Genomic DNA, 23372 nt, shown 5'->3' with positions numbered 1-23372 from the left:
AATTTCTGCAGTGCTTCTTGTGGATGGTATACACTGTTGCTACCGAGCAAGTGCACTTCTTTGTTCTAAATAACATCTAGCTTCCGTAGTGTTGTTGGAGCTGCACTCATCCAGGCAAGTAGGGAGCATTCCGTCACACTGCATAAGATGATGATGCCCTAAATGGCTCCACTCACCCTTGCTTTATGCCATAATCATGTGATGTAGTGTACCCTAACTTCTCTCTTCAGAAATCCTGAAGGCCAAGAACATAAGGAAAAGAGCAGGTGAAGTCAATTCAGCCCTTCGAGCCAGTTCCACTATTAAATACAATTATGGCTGATTTTGGGCTGTAAAATCTCCATTCCTGCCTACTCCCCATTTTCCTCAATTCACTGAGAGACTAAAATATATCAATGCCAACCATAAATATACACAGAAATGGAGCATACACTCTCCAAGACAATCACTCTTGGGATTCAACAGCATTACCAATGCTAAACATTTCATCAACAATATTCTGGGGGTACGTGTTATCCAGAAACCTTGCAAGACCAGCCATTAAATAGACAATGGAGTTAAGAAGTTACATATTCTGCTGTAAATATCTCACTCCCTGACTCCTTAAAGCCTATGCAGCATCTATAAAATACAGGTTAGGAGTATGATGGAATACTCCCCACAAGCTCCAATAACAGTCAGAAGCTTGAGACCGTCCAGGACAAAGTAGCCTATTTGACTGGCCTCCCATCTACTATCAATGCACAGTGCGTGATGCACTGCAATAACACATCAAGGCAACATCCAATTGGTGACCTTGATTACCTAAAAGGACAAGGGCAGCAATGCGCGTGAGCAACAGTCTCTGAGAGCTCCCCAAATCGCACACCATCTTGGTCTGGAAACATATTGCCATTCCTTTGCTATTACTTGCATTCATATCCTTGAATTGTGCTACTCTAATCAGTCTGGGTGAGTATACACACCATGGACTGCAACTTTTCAAGAAGATGGCTACCACCTCATCTTCACTGGCATGTGGGGGAATGGCAATAAGTGCCATGGCTCACATTCAACAAAAGAATGAAACAATCCTACCAGGCATTTTGGAGTAAAGGACCCTAAGGAGGGAATAAGATTAAGGGAAGTGACTGAAGGTCAAAGGAAGGCTCTGAAGATTCATTTGAAACTGGGAAGTGTGGAGGAGTTAGAAAAAAATCTTCTAGAAAACACAGGCATGGAGACTGAAGGATGGTCTACCAATGAATGATATGGGATATATTGGGAAAGATTAAGAGGGAAGGTGGACCAAAGAAACAGAAGGCACCGAGGGCGTCAAAGGGCTCAATGTCTGATGCCAGGATCCTATTGCTAATAGTTTAACAGGTAGACAAGATAACACCTTCATTAAGCACAAAGTACCAGAAAATTAGTAGCACTAGGCTACGAGTGATAATGTCATTGGACAAATAATTCAAAGTCAGCTGGCAGAATTTAAATTCAATTTATAAAACCTGGAATTGAAATCTAATCTCAGCAACCGATTATCCAAAAGGGAACCTGCCACAAAAATGGAAGCTGCTGTGAAAACTTAGATCTCGCAGCATCTGTGGAGAGAAAGCAGAGTTAAGCACTTTAGGTCCAGTGACTTCTTCAGAATGGTCTGGCCTACTAGTGACTCCAGACCCACAACTCTCAATTGTCCCCGAAATGGCACTAGCAAGCCAAAGTCATAAAGTCCTGCAGAACGGTTACAGGCCTTTTGGCCCAAACTGGTCCATGCTGACCAAAACATCCATCCACACTAACTCCAATCTCCTGCACTTGGCCCATATCCTTCTAAACCTTTCCTATCCATGTATTTGTGCAAATGCCTTTTTGGGCCTAATGGCCTCTTTCCACACTGTAGGAGTTCTAGGTTTCTAAATGTTGTTAATGTACCTGCCTCAACCACTTCTGCTGGCAGCTTATTCCATATGCAAACCACCCTCTGTGTAAAAAAGTTGCTCCCTTTTAACTGTAAATTGATGCCCTCTAGTCCTCAATTCCCCAGCCCTGGGAAAAAGACGGAGTGCATTCATGCCTCTCATGATCTTATACACCTCTATAAAGTTCCCCCTCAGTCTTGATGCCCTAAAGAAAAAGGTCCTCTCTCTTCCCATAACTCAGACCATTGAGTCCAGGCAACAACCTTGTAAATTTCTTCTGCACTCTTTCCAGTTTAATAATATCCTTTATAATAACAAAGTGACCAAAACTATACTCCAAGTGCAGCCAAGTTCAAGGACAATTAAAGATGGGTAACAAATGCTTGACTTGCCCATTAAAAAGAGTTTTAAAAAAAATTCTAAATGAGGGGTGACATAGCCTGGATAGTGATTGAACATTAAGTTTACATTATTTCAGAAGAGTAGGGCAGCGAGAAGCGAGGGAAAAGAACAGTCAGAATTCATAATCAACTCAAGACGTTTGTATTGGGGTTAATAGCTCTAAACTTACCGTGCATCAAGAATAGTGTGGGTGAAATATCTCAGATACTTGAATATGGACATATTATCCTGAAGCTTCAGAAATTCGTCCTCCTTGAATTTGAAGACTGCAAGTGCATATCGGAATATAACCTGTATTTATGCAGAAAGTGATTTAACCAAATAAACAGCTTTAGTTCCAGATGACTACAATTAGCAATATCCTAATTACAATTAGTTTAAAAATTAACACATTAAGAATAACCAATGAAAATGACAAATACACTTAAGTGCTACACCAAGATAAAGTGAAGTTTGTACAAGGTACATTACCTGTTCTAAAGTAACTTAATTTTTGATTTGAAATTTCTGCAAGAATCATAAATATTATCAGCAGTTACAATGAAAACAAAAATTAGACATTCCAACTACAGTACTCTAAACCCAAAGATGACCATTTAAAAGAGGGAATCAGAGACTCTACCTTTGGACCTTCATACAGGAATGAATCCCAGATACGGAACATGATATCACTGACAACACTATCCACGAATACCACGAGAAACCAGTTAAAGGTGATGAGAGAGAAATCGACCTTGTACTGTTCAAAGTGAGTGTGTAATCGCGGCAACTTTTCACTTAGCAAGTCTTTGAATACTCGCTGGTCAACCTAGTGTAGAGAAGGGGACAATTTCAAGTCTTTTGGAAAGTTCAACTTTTCATACAGCATTTTGCATGCCCTCAAAATATCTCAAAACTCTCCGGCGCAAATGTGTTCATTATGAAGTGCTGCCAATTTATACACAAGGTCCAAGAAATAGTTGAAACAAAAAATAGAAATTGCCAGAGAAACTCAGGTCTACAACATCTGTGGAGAGAAAGAAGGGTTAACTTTTCAAATCCAGTGGTCCATTGTCAGAACAGTTAGTAGCTAGGAAAACGTAGTATACATACTGAATACTGGGTGGGTGGGGGAGTTTAACAGATCAGTAAGCAGATAGGAAAAGGTGAAACCAAGCAATAAAGCAAGAGAGGACAGTTAGGCAAAGACAGAAGGATGAATAATATAAGCTAAGGAGAAAGAAAAACTGATAACACAAGAAGCTGAAAATGAAAAGTTGGCTATGCAGAAAGCAGCCCGTATCATGACAGGGTATGGGAAAGCACAAACGATAGAGGTTACACAATCATTAAACTCAATAGCATCTGAAAAGCGGCAGTGTGTTCAAGTGGGATATGAGAGATCGTTCTTCCAAAGTGTGCAGACCCTCTTGCGCCACTACAACCTTACTGACTATTCATGCTCATACTCTGCTTCCTGTAACAATTCCATTTTACTCTCCCAGTTTCTCTGGATCCACTGCATCTAATCTGATGATGCCATCTTCCACAGGGGCCTCTAGAAAAGTCCATCTTTTTTCTCAACCAAGGACTCCCTGCACTAAGGTGGACGGGGCCCTCAGATGTGTCTAGCCTACATCCCAAGTGTCTGCCCTTGCACCATCTCTTCGCTCCCACAACAGCGATACGGTCCTCCGGTACTTACTTTCCATCCCACCAGCATCCACATTCAAATTATCATAAGCCACCATTTCCAACACCTCCAGCAGAATGCCATTGCCAGATATATGTCCCCTTCCTTTTCCTTGTCAACATTTCATTCATCTTTTTATTCGCTGTGGTCCTTTTCAGTCTGTTTCTATCAAATTTAGTACTACTTTCTCTAAAACAGTCCAACACTCTGACTTTAGATACCTTATTCCTCTTTTTTACTTGCATGTATTGGGGTCTAAACCCTGTCAACTTAGTCTGAATCCTTTCCAACCACAAGATGACCTTTATGGGTCAGTTAGCTCAGTTGGCTGGATGGCTACTCTACGATGCAGACTGATACTAACAGCGTGGGTTCAACTCCTGCATCGGCTGAAGTTACCACAAAGGAGTCATGAATTGCAAAAGTTGATTTGCAGATGCAACAGGTAATCAGGAAGGCAAACAGAATATTGGCTTTCATTGCTAGAGGGTTTGAATTTAAGAGCTGGGAAGTTCTGCTGCAAGTGTATAAGGTGTTGGTGAGGCCACACCTGGAGTATTGTGCACATGTTTTGGTCTCCTTACTTGAGGAAGGATATATTGGCTTTGGAGGCGGTGCAGAGGAGGTTTACTAGATTGACTCTCGAGATGAGGGGGCTACCCTATGAGGATAGGTTGAGCCGCCTGGGACTGTACTCACTAGAATTTAGACGAATGTGAGGGAATCTTATAGAAACATATAAAATTCTGAAAGGGATAGATAAGATTGAGGCAGGCAAGTTATTTCCGCTTGGTGGATATGACTAGAACTAGGGGACATGGCCTCAAGATTAGGGGAAGTGGATTTAGGACAGAAATGTGGAGGAACTGCTTTTCCCAGAAAGTAGAGAATCTATGGATTTCTCTGCCCAAGGAAGCAGAGGAGGCAGCTTCATTAAATTTATTCAAGACACAGTTGGATGGGTTTTTCCATGATAGGGGAATTAAGGGTTATGAGGATAATGCTGGTAAGAGGAGCTAAGACAGTGAATAGATCAGCCATGATCTTAATGAATGGCTGAGCAGGCTTGACGGGCCAAATGGCCCACTTCTGCTTCTATTACTATGAAACCGTGTCTCCCCTTTTCAACCTCTTTCCTCACTTAAGGGTGTAGTAATTCTCAAGTCATTTCTTAAATGAAACTTCTATAGTCCAGTAGTGACTCACTCTACAAGGATGTTGGCCCCATGTCATGTTGACGGGCAGCTATTCCTCTTCTATTCCTCTTCCCATCATCCTAAGAGTGTGAAGCCCTCCCTTCTACACTATGCAGTGATCCTCTACAGTTTCCTATTACTACTCTGACTAGTGTGTGGTAATGGGAGTAATGCACAGGTTATAATCAGAGTGTACTTCTTACACATCCCCTCCTAGCTCCTGAAAACTGACTGTTAGAGAGGACAGGTACCACGTTGTTGGCACGTACGTGCATCACAACTTCTGGCTTAGTCCCTTTCCCTGTGGAATATTCTGCTCCCCACAGGGTCACAACAGACACTATTTGTCTGAAGACTTATATCAGACTTCAACATGTTTCTGTTTCTCCCTCCTCAAACCTGCTGAATTTCAGCAGTACTGTGATTATTTCACATTTCCAGCATGCACAGTATTTTATCTTTGGATTCTATTAAATGACACTTTCGGCAGGTCACTAAAAATGGAGGAAGTCAGGAAAGGTTTCATCTTTGCCACGGTCTCATTTACATACACACAGCAGAAATGTACCAATGGTAAATTAAATCAAAAAGAGAAAGCAATTGTGTAATGATCTCACCTGTGACCCGATCAGGTTCTTTGTATAATAGTCTGGAGTCATAAAACACTCTGTAATAGCAACTAGACACCAAAACGCCTCCTCTTGTTCCAGGTACAGAAGTGCTATTCCTGCCAACCTATACGAAAGATTTCACACATTTTAGTACAAGCTAATTGCTGCTTCTCTCCTCAGAATACACTCATTGCTAACATATAACAATTAACATTTCTACATGCAGCCATTCTGTGCAAAGAACAGTAAGCCACCCTTGTTTGCGACCTATACCTTCTGTAACAGTGTACAGAATTACAGACAATTAATAAAATAACCAAATACTCAATAATGAAGTCTATATCTTAAGTTCATGATGCCCTTAGAATTACAATTACATCTGGTGGTTTTTAATAGGAAGAGAAATGACCAGATGACATAAATACCTTCAGCTGCCATGTTGTATTTTCAATGTATTTTATTTTACTTATCCATGGGATTGTGTACCTTGCTTTTGTGAAAATGGTGATAAGTTGTGCTCTTGAACCACAGCAGTCTTTGTGGTGAAGATATCTGACATCTTGGCTTATTGCTTCCATTAACTTTCATGTACAGCATGATCATATTCCTGACTCGGAGGAAGGAAGTGAATGTATTTTAGCCAAACTTAAAGGTAAAAAAATGTGGTGCTGGAAAAACACAGCAGGCCAGGTAGCATCTGAGGAGCAGGAGAATCGACTTTTCGGGCATAAGCCCTTCTTCTTATGCCCGAAACGTCGATTCGCCTGCTCCTCGGATGCTGCCTGGCCTGCTGTGTTTTTCCAGCACCATATTTTTCAACTCTGGTCTCCAGCATCTGCAGTCCTCACTTTCTCCAAAATTAAAGGTGACACAAAGAGGTGTAAAAGGAAGTTGTGAGAAGATACAAACAGTTTACAGAGAGAGACAATAGGTTAAACAAGTGGGCACAAAAAAATAGGAAAATAGAGGATAATATGGGACCTCCATGTCCTTGGCAGAGTTGGGGGGGGGGGGGGGGTGGGGGGGTGTTGGAATGTTCAGCCATGGGGAGGTGGGGTTGATTGGTGTGGGTGTCCCGGAAATTAGATTAGATTAGATTACTTACAGTGTGGAAACAGGCCCTTCGGCCCAACAAGTCCACACTGACCCGCCAAAACATAACCCACCCAGACCCATTCCCCTACATTTACCCCTTCACCTAACACTACGGGCAATTTAGCACAGCCAATTCACCTAACCTGCACATTTTTGGATTGTGGGAGGAAACCGGAGCACCCGGAGGAAACCCACCCAGACACTGGGAGAATGTGCAAACTCCACACAGAGTCGCCTGAGGCAGGAATTGAACCCGGGTCTCAGCCGCTGTGAGGCAGCAGTGCTAACCACTGTGCCGTCCTCTACAGCGCTCTGCGAGAAGGCATCCAGTCTCCCCAACGTAGAGGGGACCACATTGGGAGCAATGGATACAATAGATAACGTGTGTAAGGGCAGGTGAAAGTTTAGGACCTTGGACGGATGTGGAGGTGGGGGCGGGTGGTGGTGGTGGGCGCAGGTTTTGCAATTCCTGCAGTGGCAAGGGAAGGTGCCACCTTGGGAGGGTGGGTTGTTGGGGAGAGTGTGGACCTGACCAGGTAGTCACGGAGGGAACTGTCTTTGCAGATAGGGGTAGGAAGGGGAATATATCCCTAGTGGTGGGGTCCATTTGTAGGTGGCAGAAATGTCAGCAGTTGATGGGGATTTATGTGGAGGTCGGTGAGGTGGAAGGTGGGGGGGGTGGGGGGTGTTGTCCTTGTTGTGGTTGGAGGGGTGGGGTTCAAGGGCGGAGGTGAGGGACATGGATGAGATGCATTACAGGGCATCTTCAACCACGTGGGTGGGGAAAATTTGTTTTTTAAACGAGTGTGTTGTGTGGTGGAACTGGTCCTCCTGGGAGCACATGCGGTGGAGGCAGAGGAATTGGGAATACAGAATAGCATTTTTGCAGGAGGTAAGGTGGAAAGAGGTGTAATCCAGATAGCTGTGAGAGTCGGTGCGTTTGTAAAGAAAAACTGTCAGTGTTCAGTTGGTCCTCGTGGATGGAGATAGAGAGATCTAAGGAAGTGAGGGAGGCGTCAGAGACATCCAGGTTAATTTGAGGTCAGGATGGAATGTGTTTGTGAAACTGATGAACTGTTAGACCTCCCCATGGGAGCACAAAGTGGCGCCGATGCAGTTAATGTAGCGGAGGAAGCAGTGGGGAGTGGTGCCGGTGTAACTCCAGAAGATGGACTGTTCTATGTAACTAACAAAGAGACAGGCATAGCTGGGGACCATGCGGGTGCCCATGGCTACCCCTTTCGTCTGTGGGAAATGGGAGGATTGGAAGGAGAAATTGTTGAGGGTGAGAACCAGTTCAGCCAAACGAATAAGAATGTCAGTGGAAGGGTACTGGTGGGGACATCGGGAGAGGAATAAATGGAGGCCCTGGTCATGGCGGATGGAGGAGTAGAGGGACTGAATGTCCATGGCGAAGATGAGATGTTGGGGGCTGGAAAACTGAAGTCTTGGAAGAGGTGGAAGACGTGAGTGGTGTCCCGAACGTATGTGGCGAGTTCTTGGACAGAGGGGATAGGACAGTATTGAGATAGGTGGATATGAGTTCGTGGGGCAAAAGCAGGCTGAGACGATAGGTCGGCTGGGGTAGTCAAGCTTGTGGATCTTGGGTAGGAGGTAGAATCGGGTAGTGCGGGGTTCCCGAACAATGAGATTGGGTGATCCCGAGATGATGGTTTGGTGATGGGGAATGAGGTCATGGTCGAGGGGGCAGTAAGAGTGAATCCTTCGAGTTGGCGTCTGGCTTCAGTGGTGTAGAGGTCAGTGCACCAAACTACCACTGCACCCCCTTTGTCCGCTGGTTTGATGGTGAGGTTGGGGTTGGAGCGGATGGAGTTGAGGGCTGTGTGTTGTAAGAGTGAGGGGTTAGAATGGGGGAGGCAGTTGGACAGGTTGAGGCGGTCAATATCACAGTAGCAGTTTGAAATGAAGAGGTCAACGGTGGGTAGCAGGCCAGTACAGGGTGTCCAGGTGGATGGGATATGTTGGAGGCGGGAGAAGGGCTCCTCAGTTGGTGGGCGGGTGTCTTGGTTAAAAAAAGTAGGCACGGAGGCAGAGGCAACGGAAGAAACGTTCAACGTCGCAACGTATGTCAAACTCATTAATCTGGGACTGTAGAGGGCCTTTACTGAGGATTGGACTTTCATCCTCAGTGAGGGGGAGCGGTGAAGACATGACAGGGATGGAAGCTGGGACCTGGAGTGGGGCTGGAGTTCGAGGTGGGATTGGGGCTAGGACCTGGATGGGGCTGGAGTTCGAGGTGGGGGCGGAGACAGTGGCTTGACTGGTGTGGTTATGGGGTCAGTAGTGATGTTCCCCAAAGGAGGTGACGCTTACAAAGGGGGTGGAAGTAGTGCTGATGGTAGAGTTAATGGGGGCAGAAGTGATGTCACAGGTGGGAAGGGCAACGTTGCTGTAGAGTATTCGGCTGCTATCAGTGGCAATGGAAGTGACATCACCGATGGGCCCTACCAGCTAGGCAGAAGAGACCGTCGCCGCTGCAACTACATGGGCGGACGGAATGTTCGAGGTAGGTAGTGATAGTGAATCCAGCAGTATCGGTGTATCCTGTGGTGGTAGTCTTCTCTCCAGCTGTGCAGGTGGTTGGGTGGACACTGATCTGAGGTGGTGTGGTCGCCAATGGCTGCGGGTCACGTGGTGTCACTGGGGCCGGAAGTGACGTCATTGGCTGTCGTGGAAGGCACGGCCACTTGGCTAACGGTGTCTGGGCCGTTGCAGAGGCCAGGAGAAAGTTGTGGAAGGTTCGTGGGAGCCCATGTATGGAGGGAAGTGCATGAAAATTTGTTTAGCTTACATTCTTTTATGTCTGATGCAGTAGATAAATACTGTTTGTTGAGAGCACATATCCTCCTGAGGATGTAGAAATACAGAGGTTCGCTGCAGGTCTGGGAAAGTGAGGCTGACTGACTGCAGGTAGAGTAGCTGGCAGTGCATGGCTGATAACGTGGAGTGGTGGATCCACAAACAGAATCGTTGTTGAAGGTTTCGGATTGTGGTGTGTACTGGATATCCTGTTCAGGTCCAAACTGGGTTGGTCTGAATGTGGTCTGGAGTCCGTATGAGATCAGACAGTTCTGAGGAAGAAGATGTGGCTGTGGTAGCGAGTCTGCAGGATGTTTTGTGCAGACAAATCACTGCTTCACCTGGAAGGTGTCCCTGGAGCTTGGAAAGTGAGATGGTAAATGGGAAGTGTTACTTCTGCAGCTTGCAAGGGGAAGGTGCAGAGGTGGGTGTGGGAGGTGTTGGACTGGAGGAGTGGACCTGAGTGTCCCAGAAGGAACAGCCCCTGTGAAATGCTGACAAGGGAGGGAAGGGGAATGCATGTCCGGTGATGGCATCCCAGTGTTGAGCATATCCCTCTTTCTAGCTACTATTTGTTCTGAAGAATATCATTAGACTCTCAGTACCAGATGTCAGTGGCTTTGTTTTATGTATCTGCTAACTATTTGTTTAATTTTGCTTTAATTGTTGTCGCTGTGCACTCAAGGAGATTCGGCATCCTATACAATTCTTGACCTTATGCCAAAGAGCAGCAAAAAGCCAGGCACATGTCTGGAGCCTTAATTTCAGAAACTGACTTTCATCAATTCTCAATAGCTTAGCAATTCATTTTACACACTCATCTGAGATAAGACTGCTGGAGAGCCATCAACATTTCACATTAGATTTCTTTAACACAGCAGATAGTAACATTTCCAAAATAAAACTTCAGTAAACCAGCTGCATTCAATTTCAAGAAACACAAACAATAGGTTTGTGATCTTATTTATTAGTTGTTGTCATGATCTTGAGGTGCTGACAACCACCACTAGATGGCAACCTTTCCACAGTTATGATTTGGAGATACCCGTGTTGGACTGGGTTGTACAAAGTTAAAAATCTCACAACACCAGGTTATAGTCCAACAGGTTTAATTGGAAGCACACTAGCTTTCAGAGCGACACTCCTTCATCAGGTGATAGTGGAGGGCTCAATCCTAACACAGAATTTATAGCAAAAATTTACAGTGTGATGTAACTGAAATTATACATTGAAAAATTGATTGTCTGTTAAGCCTTTCATCTGTTGAATAAAGTTGAGAAAGAATATTTAATAACTTCATAGAATCAATAGAATCCTTCCAGTGCAGAGAGGCACATATGGCCCACTGAGTCTGCACTGACCTTCTGAAGAGCATCCCACTGTCTCCCTGTAACCCCACATTTACCATAGTTAACCAACCCGGCCTGCACATCCCTGAACACTACAGGGCAATTTAGCACAAGCAATTCACCTAATCTGCACCTCTGTACTGTGGGCAAAACCCACACAGACATGGAGAGAACACGCAAACTCCTCACAGGCAGTCGTCTAAGGATGGAATTAACCTGGGTCCCTTGTGCTATGAGGCAGCAGTACTAACCACCATGCTACTGTACCATCCAGCAAAAAGTTTACTGAGTTTTGTAAAACCCTGTCAATCATCAGACATGTTTGTGAAATTCCACTGGCTTCTTTACAGTGGAGAAATCTCAAAGGGGTCTAAAGAGAAGAATGCCACTATACACCAGGATTAGCAAAGTCAGGATGACCTGACAGTCAGGAACCAAGCACAAAAGAAACATTATGGACTGCAGAGATATACATGTCCTATATTGTGGATTAAGCCATGATTAAACCTGAGTATTTCAGAGTGTGAGATCAATGGATACAGACTTTCAACAAACTGCAAAATCTCTATTGTAGTTTTAATTGGAAGTTTTTGAATGGAAGTACAGCAAGTACTTCAGATCTTGGAACCTGCTACCCTATCTCCAACCTTTCTTTCATCTTCAAAGTCCTCAAATGTGTTATCACTTCTCAAATCTGTGCCCAGCTTTCCCAACTCTACTCTTGATTTGCTCCATTCAGGCTTCTGTCCCATCACAACTCTTGCCAAAGCCATAAAGGGCATTCAGTGGAACCATGGTCAACTTTCCATTGTGGTCAAAGGACCATGGTCAGTTCCAATACCCTTCTAGTGTTGTTCAATTTCTTGGTTCCATTATTATCTAAACATAGCCAGAGAAGCAGATGCTCCTCTTGCTCTTCCGGCACTGTCGTCTGTGAAGCCTCTCAGTGATGTGTCCTGATCCCTCTTATTTCTCATGAACATGTTGCTTATGGCAACATTGAAAAGCAAAGTGTTAGTTTCCACACACAATTCTACCTCTCTCAACCGGTTGGAGTCTCCAATTTGTCAGGCTGTTGGTCCAAACATCCGGGAACAATGAACAAAGGTCCTCCATGTTTTTGTGCTGCCACAGTTTGCCTTTCCATACTAAACCTGTCCTCAGTTACAGAATTTATATCCTTCTATTCCCTTCCCATTCATGTATTCGTCCAGATAATTCTTGAACGCTGCTATTGTATCTGCTTCCACCACCTCCCCTGGCAATGTTTTCGAGGCACTCACTATCCTTTGTGTGAAAAAGTTGCCTCACATATCTCTTAAATTCCATAGCACCTCCCCACCTGCATTTGGATCCATGTCCCCTAGTAATTGACCCCTCCATCCTGGGAATCTTTCCATCATATCCATGCCATTCACAATCTTATAAACTTCTATCAGGTCGCCCCTCAACCTCCTATGTTCCAGGGAAAACAAACCCAGTCTATCCAATCTTTCTTCGTAACTATAATCCTCTGTATCAGGAAACATCCTGGCAAACCTTTTTTGTACCTTCTCCAAAGCACCCACATCTTTCTGGTAGTGTGGTGACCAGAACTGCACTCAATATTCCAAGTATGGCCTAACTTCATTAGTTAGTTCATGAAGCTGCTGTATAATTTCTCTGTTCTTATACAGAATGCCCCTTCCAATGAAGATAAGCATGCCACAAGCCTTTTTTATTACATGATCTACCTGCATAGCCACCTTCAGTGAGCTGTGGACCAGCACACCCAGATCCTTCTGCACATCAATATTCCTAAGGGTTCTGCCATTCACTCTACAATTTTCAACTGTACCTGATCTTCCAAAATGCATCATCTCACATTTGGCCGGATTAAATTCAATCTGCCATTTTTCTGCCCATGCCTTCAACTGACCTATATCCTTCTATAGTCTCTAACAATCTTCCTCACTATCTGCAACTCCACCAATCTTTGTATCGTTCACAAACTTACTAATTAGACCAGCTTTATAACATAGAACATTACAGTGCAGTATAGGCCCTTCAGCCCTCGATGTTGCGCCAACCTGTGGAACCAATCTGAAGCCCATCTAACCTACACCATTCCATTCTCGCCCATATGTCTACCCAATGACCATTTAAATGCTATTAAAGTTGACGAGTCTACTACTGTTGCAGGCAGTGCGTTCCACGCCCCTACTACTCTGAGTAGGGAAAACTACCTCTGACATCTGTCCTTTATCTATCACCCCTCAATTTAAAGCTATGTCCCCTCATGCTAGCCATCGCTATCCGAGGAAAAATGTTCTCACTATCCAACCCTCTGATTATATATCTCAATTAAGTCACGTCTCAACCTTCTCTCTAATGAAAACAGCCTCAAGTCCCTGATAAGACCTTCCCTCCATACCAGGCAACATCTTAGTAAATCTCCTCTGAACACTTTCCAAAACTTCCACCTCCTTCCTATAATGCAGTGACCATAACTATATGCAATACTCCAAATGTGGCCTCAGAGTTTTGTACAGCTGCAGCATGACCTCATGGTTCTGAAACTCAATCCCTCTACCAATAAAAGCTAACGCACCATATGCCTTCTTAACAACCCTATCAACCTGGGTGTCAACCTTCAAGAATCTATGTACCAGGACACTGAGATCTCTCTGCTCATCTACACCACCAAGAATCTTACCATTAGCCCAGTATTCTGCATTCCTGTTACTCCTCCAAAGTAACCCACTTTTCTGCATTAAATTCCATTTGCCACCTCTCAGCCCAGCTCTGCAGCTTATGGATGTAGGTTTGCTCGCAGAGCTGGGAGGTTCATTTCCAGACATTTCATCACCTTAAGTAACATCTTCAGTGGGCCTCAGGTGAAATATCTGGAAATGAAACCTCAACCTGAGCTACAAATCTTCTCAAACCTCACTCTGCAGCTTTCATCACCATCCACAACTCTACTGACCTTAGTGTCATCTGCAAATTTACTAACCCATCCTTCTATACCCTCATCCAGGTCATTTATATGAATGACAAACAATGGACCCAAAACAGATCCTTGCGGTACACCACTAGTAACTGAACTCCAGGATGAATATTTCCCATCAACCACCATCCTTTGTCTTTTTTCAGCTAGCCAATTTCTGATCCAAACTGCTAAATCACCCTCAATCCCATGCCTCTAATTTGTGCAATAACTTACCATGGGGAACCTTATCAAATGCCTTACTGAAATCCAAACACACATCAACCGCTCTACCCTCATCGACCTGTTGGGTCACCATCTCAAAGAACTCAATAAGGTTTGTGAGGCATGACCTACCCTTCACAAAACTGTGTAGACCATCCCTATTATTCATCTCTAGATGATTATAAATCCTCTCTCTTATAACCCTTTCCAACACTTTACCCACAACCGAAGTAAGGCTCACTGGTCTATAATTTCCAGGGTTGTCTCTACTCCCCTTCTTGAAAGGGACATCTGCTATCCTCCAGTCTTCTGGCATTATTCCTGTAGACAATGACGACAAAGATCAAAGCCAACGGCTCGGCAATCTCTTCCCTGGCTTCCCAGAGAATCTTAGGATAAATCCCATCCCATGGTACTTAACTATTTTTACACTTTCCAGAATTGCTGACACTGCCCTCCTTATGTATCTCAATCCCATCAAGTCTAGTACCCTCTGTCTCCTATGACGAAGCCAGTTCTGTATCCACCTTACCAGCTCACCATGATACCATGTGACTTCACTTTTCGTACCATATCTGGATGAGCAGAACCTTCCTGCAACTAAATATTTGCAGACCAAATTTATCTTCTTCAGTCCGGATCACAAATTCTGCTCCTTTGCCACTGACACAATCTCTCCCCAATTCTAAGGGTGACAAAATATTCAGTGTTCATATTTTCCACAAGAATTTACTATCCCAAATCCATAACATTATCCAACTTCACCTGAGCAGTGCATCTCCTGAAACACTCACCCACATCCTTGTTACCTCTAGACTTGATAACTTCTTCAGGAAGAAGGGCTTATGCCCGAAACGTCGATTCTCCTGTTTCTTGGATACTGCCTGACCTGCTGCGCTTTTCCAGCAACACATTTTCAGCTCCTCTAATTATGGCCTCTTGAGTATTCCCAATTTTAATTGTACCATTATTAGCAGCTATGCGTTCAACTGTCTGGGCACAAAATTCCCTTTCTAAACCTCTCTGCATCCTTCTCCTCCTCTAATGTCTACCACATCTGTTCAAATACGCCAGTGGCTCAGTGTCAAATTTGGCTAATAATGTTCCTGTGATTTGCTTCAGACCTGTGTCAATATTACAGATGCTGCAATGTCAAACCTAGCACAAAGGAAGATGGTTATGGTTGCTAGTCTCAGCTCCAGGACGTCTTTGCAGGAATTCATCAAGGTAGTGTCCTGGGCCCAATCATCTTCAGATGCTTCCTTCTACTATAAGGTCAGAAATGGTTCCACAATATTCAGCACCAGTCATGACTCCTCAGATACTGAAACACTTCGTGGTCAAATTAACAAGATCCAGGCACTTTCTAGGGTTGGACTATCAAATGGGAAGTAATATTTACACCATGTTGGGTAATGACCATCTCCAACAAGTGACAATTTGACCATCGCCCTTTATATTCAACAGCATTATTATTGCTGAATTCCCCAATACTAATATCCTAGAGGTTTTACTATTGATGGGAAACTAAAATGAATGAGCCATATAAACACAATGGCTACAAGGGCAATCCAGAGTCTAGGAATCCTGCAGCAAGTGACTCACCTCACGACTGGCCAAGGTCTGTTTATCATCTTTCTACAAGACAAGTCAGGTGTGTAATGGAATATTGCCCACTTGATTGTGGGAGCTGCACACATCCAGGCAAGGTATGTGACATCATCCAGTAGAAAGTAGCAAGCTTGATTGGCACCACATCCAAAAACATTTGCTCTCTCCACCAATCAATGCTCATTAGTCACAGAGTATAGCATCTACAAGATGCACTGCAGTAATTCACTAAGCCTTTTCAGGCCTTTCAAAGCCACTACTGATGAGGAGGACAAGGACAGCAGACACATTTGGGTTCCCCTTCAAACCACTCGTCATCCTGACTTGGAAATATACCATTTTACCTTCACAGTCACTGGGTCAAACAGTCCCTCTCTAACAGCACTGTGGGTGTACCACTACCAAATGGATTACAGCAGTTCAAGGTGGCAGACCACTTTCTCAAGGGCCATTAGGGTGGGCGATTAATGTGAGCCCAGCCAGCAATGCCTGTCCTCTGAATGAATCAAAAAAGAAATACAAGTAGCTGTTTCAGTAATTTAAAATTAATTTCAGATAAATCTCAAACGTTTTCCTGCCTGGATCAAGGGAGTCAAATCCTTCCATTTCTCCTCCCCCAGAAAAACACACCTTAATCAGCACTCTTTGCTTCCTTCCACTCAGCCAATTGTGGATCCAATTTGCCAAGTTTCCTTGGATCTCATGGGCCCTTACCTTTCTCATCAGTCTCCCTTATCAAAAGCCGGACACCCAAGTAGACTACATCAAAAGCACGGTCCTTAATCAACAAAAACTTTTCAAAAACTTCAATCAAGTTGGCCAGACATGACCTCCCCTTAACAAACCCATTCTCTGACTGCTCGATTAATCCCTGTCTCTCCAAATGCAGATTAATTCTATTAGCCTGTAGTTTCCTGGTTTATCTTCCCTTCTTGAATAACAGTATCACTGGCTCTGCTCCAGTCGTCCACAGCACCTCTCCTGTGGCCAGAGAGGAATTGAAAATTTTTGCAAGCTAACTGAGCTTCCCTACAATAACGAAAGTGATCATGACTTCTGGAGCTTAGTCATTAGAGGTAACAGATTGATCGATAGTCGACTTTTTCTTAAAGAGCTTTACCACAAGGAAGGGGAAAGGACAGAGAAAGGTAAGTTATTTCAAATTATGAACCCTGCCCACCCATGCCAGAAGTACAGCAGAACATAAACTAGTAAGCATCTTATACTCTCCTTACTACTGGACCAAATCATATTAAAAATCAATTGATGTCAATTTATTTTCATGAGACTTTACAATTACTGCAAATATAACTACACCATTGTCAGATGTAAAGAGATAAATGCATTAGCGATGTTTGAAAATATATGTAGTTCAGATTGATGATTAGTATGTAAGTTAGCTCGCTGAGCTTGAAAGGTTTGTTTTCAGACGTTGCGTCACCATACTAGGAAACATCATCAGTGAGAGTCTGCGGTGAAACGCTGGTGGTATGTCTCGCCTCTCTATTTAGAGGTCTTGGCTTCTTAAGGTGGGCGATGTCATTTCCAGTTCTTTTTTTCCCCAAGGGAAAGTAGATAGGGTCTAAATCAATGTGTTTATTGGTGGAGTTCTGGTTATAGAACATAGAAAAGTACAGCACAGAACAGTCCCTTTGGCCCATTAAGTTGTGCCGAGGTTTAATCCGAATGTAAAATATAATAACTTAATCTACGCACCCCTCAACTCATTGCTATCCACGTGCATGTCCACAGTCGCTTAAATGTCCCCAATGACTCTGCTTCCACCACCACAGCTGGCAATGCATTCCATGCATTCACAACTCAATGACATGCGTCTAAGATTTCTCGTGCGTGTCTTTGTTTTGCCTGTCCTAGGATGTGTGTGTTGTCCCAGTCAAAGTGGCGTCCTCCTTTTTCTGTGTGTACAGGAACTAGTGATAGTGGGTCATGTCTTTTGGTAGCCAGTTGGTGTTCATGTATCCTGGGAGCAGGTTTCCTGCTAGTTTGTTCGACGTAGTGTCATTTTACAGTTCTTGCGTGGCATCTTGTTAGTTTTGCTGATAGCATCTAATGGATTCTTTACATTCATTGAGTCATTGTTAGTAGGCTACCATGATGCTAAGGGGTCCGAGTAGTCTGGAAGTTATTTCTGATGTGTCTTTGATGTAAAGTAATGTGGTTATAGTTTTTGGTTGCAAGTGCATATCTAAATACTTAAATGTGATGAGGGCTGCTGTCTCTTCCACTGTTATAGGCAGTAAGTTCCAGACTCCCACTACCCTCTGAAAAAATGTTTTCTCCTCATCTCCTCTAAACCTTACTTTAGCTTAAATTTACATTCCCAGTCAGTTGTCTGTCCATCAAGGGAAAATGTTTCTTTCTGTCTATCCTATGTCTCTCTATTTCAATTTATCTCAATTATACCCCCTCTCAATCTCCTCTACTCTGAAAAAAATAATGCCAGTCTGTCCAAATTCTCTTCATAATTGAAAATCTCCTATCCAGACAACATCCTGGTATATTCCTTCTGCACCCTTTCTAGTGTCATCACAGCCATCCTATAATTTGGATTTCAGACTATTCATAATACAGTCTAACCAAGATTTTATACAGTTCCAGCATAACTTCCTTGCTGTTAAATTCTACACCTCAGGTAATAAAGGCAAGTATACCATATGCCTTCTTAACTACTTTATCCACCTGTCCTGATACTTTAAGGGACCCATGCACATGCACACCACGATGCCTCGGATTCCATTTGCCATGTTCAGCCCATCTGACCAGCCTGTCTATATCCTCTTCACTACTTACTACCCCACCAAGTTGAGTCATTTGCAACCTTACTGATCAACCCTACTCCATTCAAGTCTAAATGACACATAAACCACAAACAGCAAGTTCCCCCAGCACTGACCCATATTGAATCCTGCTGGACACAGATCTCTAGTCAGAATAATACCCTTCAACCATAACCCTATGCTTCTTGCTACTCAGCCAACTGCCGATCCAATTTACCAAATTTCCTTGGATCCCATAGGTTCTTACCTTTGCTATGTCTCCCATATGGGTCCTTATCAAAGCCTTGAAGTTCAATTAGGCTACATCAAAAGCACTGTCACTATTTTGAAAATTCAACCATTGGTCAGACATGACATCCCCTTAATGTTGCTTTTCATGAACAACCAGTCAATCGTCAAATGTTTGGAGACGATAAAATTCTCATGTACATTTAAGTCTTTCCATAGCAATGCCACTCAACCAGAAGCAGGGTGGGCCAACTATTAAGAACTTCCAATTGAAGAGAGTTAGAAATGTTCCAGCTTGGTCTCGACGTTGATGTGCTGGATACACCATTGAGAATGGAAATACTTGTGCAGCTTCCTCCTCCAGTGAGTTATTGAATTGTTCACCACCATTCACAACTATTTGTTGCAAAACTGCAGAGCTGAGATCTGAACTATCAGTTGGCGATTGCTTCGTCTTATCTACTGAATACTGTTTCGACTGCTTGGCATGCTAGTAGTCATGTGTTACAGCTTCACCAGGTTGTTAATCTCAATTCAGGTATGCCCTCCTACACTTCATTTCGCCAAGGCTGAACACCTAGCTTCACAGCATTGAAGGAATGGGGGATATATCAGGTCATGCTGTTGCAGATTGTGTTGGAACATAATTTTTTGATGATGGCCCTCAGCATTTCACTGATACACAGTTGAGTTGCTAGATCTGAACAAACAACAAGAGAAATACAACACAGGAACATTTGGCCCCCAAGCTTGGGTCAATCATCATATCCTAACTAAACTAAACAAATCTTCTGCCCTTATTCGGTCCATATCCGTCTGTTCCCTCCCTATTCATGTAACCATCCAGATGCCTCTTAAATGTTGCCAATGTGTCTGTTTCCCCTACCTCTTTAGGCAGTGCATTCCAAACTCCTGCCACTGTGTGAAAAATTTCTCTCGTACATCTTCTTTAAACTTTCCCCCTCTCACCATGAACCTTTGCCCCCTTGTAATTGAAACTTCAACCCTGGGAAAAAAGCCTCTGGACTATCTACTCTATCTATGCCTCTCATAATTCTGTAGACATCTATCAGGTCTCCTCTCAGCTGTCATCTTTCCAGTGAAAACAATCCTAATCTTTTTAACCTTTCCTCATAGCTAATGTCCCCAAGACCAGACAACATCCTGGTGAACGTTCTCTGCACACTCTCCAAAGCTTTCCATGTTCTTCTGATAGTGTGACAATCAAAACTGCACACAATACTCCAAACGTGGCCTAACACGAGTTTTTATATAGCTGCAACATGGTTTGCCAACTCTTGTACTCCATGCCCTGGCTGATGAAGGCAAGCATGCCATAAGCTTTCTTCATCACCTTGAACAGTGTTGTCACTTCTGGGAACTGGGAACCTGCACGCCCAGATCAGTCTGTAAGTTAATGTCCCTAAAGTGTTCTGCCATTTGCAGCATAATTCACATTTAAATTTGATCCTCCAAAATGCATCACATCGTATTTTTCTGGATTTTAGTTTTTGTGAATGGGACTTTATCAAATGCCTTACTGAAGTCCATATAAACTACATCCATAGCTCTTCCCTCATCAATCATCTTTGTTACCTCCTCAAAAAATTCAGTCAGGTTGGTGAGACATGACCCTCCCCATACAAACCACTAGTCCATTTTCTTCCAACTGTGCATAAATCTGGTCCTTTAGTAGCTTTTCCAAGAGTTTTCCCACAGCAGACGTCAGGCTCACTGGCCTATAATTTCCTGGATAATCCTTGCTTTCTTTCTTTAAAATGGGAACAACATTAGTTACTCTTCAGTCCTCTGGAACCTCGCCTAAGAGCACATGAGGATATCTGCTAATATCGCAGCTATTTCTTCCCTTGCCCCTCTCAGTAACCAGAGATAGATTGGGTGTGGCCCTGGGGACTTGCCTACCTTAATGCAATTTAGAATAACCAAAACTTCCTCCTTCAAGGGCGGCATGGTGGCTCAATGGTTAGCACTGCTGCCTCACAGCACCAGAGAACTGGGTTTGATTCCAACCTCAGGTGACTGTTCGCAATGTCAGTTAATCAGTAGGAATTTTCCATTCCACGTTTGATTTGAAACCATGAGAGTTTGTCAGATTGGAAATCAATATTCAGGACAACTCCCTTCCAAGTTTTTAACAATGTGGTACTGCCTTTACTGGGGGTCTCCCTCCGCTGTGGTACAAGACACATCCAGAGATAGTGATGACAGTGTCTGGGACATTGTTCTATTCACAGAATCGCATTACATCGTTAGACCATTGCTGGTTAGTCTGCAAGATTGCTCTCTCAATTTTGGCAGCAGCTCCTAGATGTTACTAAGGAGGATCTCTATAGTTGGGCTCAGCATTGTCAGGTCCAGTACCAAGTCAATTCCAAATGGTCTGTCTAGCTTTTCATTCCTTTTCATTTTTCTGTAGTTGTTTGTTACAACTAAATGGCTTGCTAGGCCATTTCAGAGGGCTGTTATGAGTCAAATTGGTGTCGATTCCTCTTTCATGTAACCTAGTTAGAGACAGATTCCTCCTGGTTCTGGTTCCAGGATGCAAAATAACCAAGCAGTGTGAACAGCAGATGAATTTGGAATCAATTACCAAAACAACAGAAATGGTTTAAAAAAGCAGTCAACCCATTTAAAAAGTTTTGAAATTTTGATTTCTCCCTTTGAGAAACCTGTATGTTTTTCAACATGATATCAGCACAGAAAGCAAGTAACGTTCTGTGATCATAGCAATGTAGATGCAGGGAAATTGAGTGTGCTTCCCAAGCTAGCTAGCCTCACTTCATTTCTTGAGATTCACTTAATAACAGGATATCAGAGGCCCGTGGTTTGCAGAGTGAGTTTGAAGAGACAAAGAAATTAGATCATTGCCGGAGAGTGATAAAGGTGGGAACCCTCACAACATTTTAGTAGTAGCCAAACCATCAAATGCTACATCAAAGGCCAAGGACTGAGAAATAAGACCAGGATAGATAGATGCTTGATGACCAGTATAGACATGGCCGAAGGGCCTCTTTCCATGCCATATGTAATTAAATCATAAAATGGTTCATAAAGAATGGATTTAACTACTTGGTGTGCACAGCAAACTGTCACTGGGAATTCCTCTATTCTAATTTATTTAATAGAGCTGCCAAACTAAAATCATACATCAACACATTCAAACAGGCTATAGATTATGCTTTGAACTGCATTTTGATGCAACAGTACAATAACTTAAACAATGGAAATTTAATGGAAGCAACTTTTTTATATAAGAAAGCCAGCTTCAGATTCTAATTTTTGTAGACAGGTTATTTTCTACAAGCAGGGTATGTACACAAGAAAAAATGTAATTGAACAGAACTAGCTTACTGTAAACTCAAGGATACTATTCATATAAAGCAAGTTCACACCTGTTTAAGCCTTGGCAGTATCCCACATCTGGATTCCTCCAGGAAAATGCCAATAGGACATTTCGAAGTTTTTGTATTCCTTCAGAAGTTGGTGAGTCATAGTGCCTATTGTTTGGCAAAGTGCGCATAAGGTCCAGCTCAATCTGCTTTGAAGCAGGATTCTGTTTCTCGAGTGCTTTTTCCAGCAATGAGTTAAAATACCCTGAATTATGTTTATCCCTGTATTTTCGGACATGGAGGTTGACACACCATTTCCAGACCTTTGACCTATGTTCATGTGGAACACCCCAGCGAATTAGGTTCTTCAGTTCTGGTGTGCGCACCATTTCTCGGTTCATAGTGCTAGCAAAGTAATTTGCCCATTTGACTCCCACAGATATCTCATGGCTATCAGTGAGTGACAGAGATTTTAAATCTAAAGCCCGAACTTTGGCAACCAACTTCTCCTCTTCATCATCTTCAGGGACAGTCTTGAAGCCATAAATGTCGTACTCACTGAAAGCAAAAAGACCAAATGCTTTACAATAAATGATTATTTTTTTAGCTACTTACAGTAAAAAAAAACATGAAATTGTTGTTTAAAGTCTAAAGCTTCAAATATTAAAGCTCTAACATTTGTTCATTCTTATTCCGTTGTGACCCAAGGTCTTCCTGCTTGCCATTTCCATATCAGCACATTTTTGATATTATTTAAATTGCCGATCTTCCTTATGGAAATTGATCGAAAATATTCCATATTTTTGCTACAAATTTCAAGGATTGATGCAATAATCATACAAAAGGAATTTCTGTCTGACGTCTACTGTTCATTTTCAAGTGGTTTGAAACTTGGAAGACTTAATGGCTACGTGGAAGCTAAAATCCACGTAGGGGTGGCACAGTGGTTAGCACTGCTGCCTCACAGCACCAGAGACCCGGGTTCAATTCCCACCTCAGGTGACTGACTGTGTGGAGTTTGCACATTCTCCCCGTGTCTGCGTGGGTTTCCTCCGGGTGCTCCGGTTTCCTCCCACAGTCCAAAGATGTGCAGGTTAGGTGAATTGGCCATGCTAAATTGTCCGTAGTGTTAGGTAAGGG

General features: G+C 43.2%; 1 protein-coding gene across 3 annotated transcripts in view; it reads right to left on the bottom strand.

Moving 5' to 3' along the window:
* Nucleotides 1-23372, bottom strand: part of tbc1d2b (TBC1 domain family, member 2B) — a 161530-nt gene that overhangs the window by 4130 nt on the left and 134028 nt on the right. For all 3 annotated transcript variants that reach the window (XM_043680142.2, XM_087982066.1, XM_043680144.2), the window contains 4 exons: nucleotides 22296-22790; nucleotides 5795-5912; nucleotides 2932-3117; nucleotides 2479-2600 (listed from right to left, as the gene is read on the bottom strand). In XM_043680142.2, coding sequence (XP_043536077.2) covers nucleotides 2479-2600; nucleotides 2932-3117; nucleotides 5795-5912; nucleotides 22296-22790 — 921 coding nt within the window. The remainder of the gene's footprint in view (nucleotides 1-2478; nucleotides 2601-2931; nucleotides 3118-5794; nucleotides 5913-22295; nucleotides 22791-23372) is intronic.

This window comes from Chiloscyllium plagiosum, unplaced genomic scaffold (assembly GCF_037043375.1).
Source record: "Chiloscyllium plagiosum isolate Xiang-an unplaced genomic scaffold, Cpla_swu_hap1 HiC_scaffold_42, whole genome shotgun sequence".
NCBI classification, from domain to species: domain Eukaryota; kingdom Metazoa; phylum Chordata; class Chondrichthyes; order Orectolobiformes; family Hemiscylliidae; genus Chiloscyllium; species Chiloscyllium plagiosum.
This window is presented reverse-complemented; position numbering and strand designations above follow the sequence as displayed.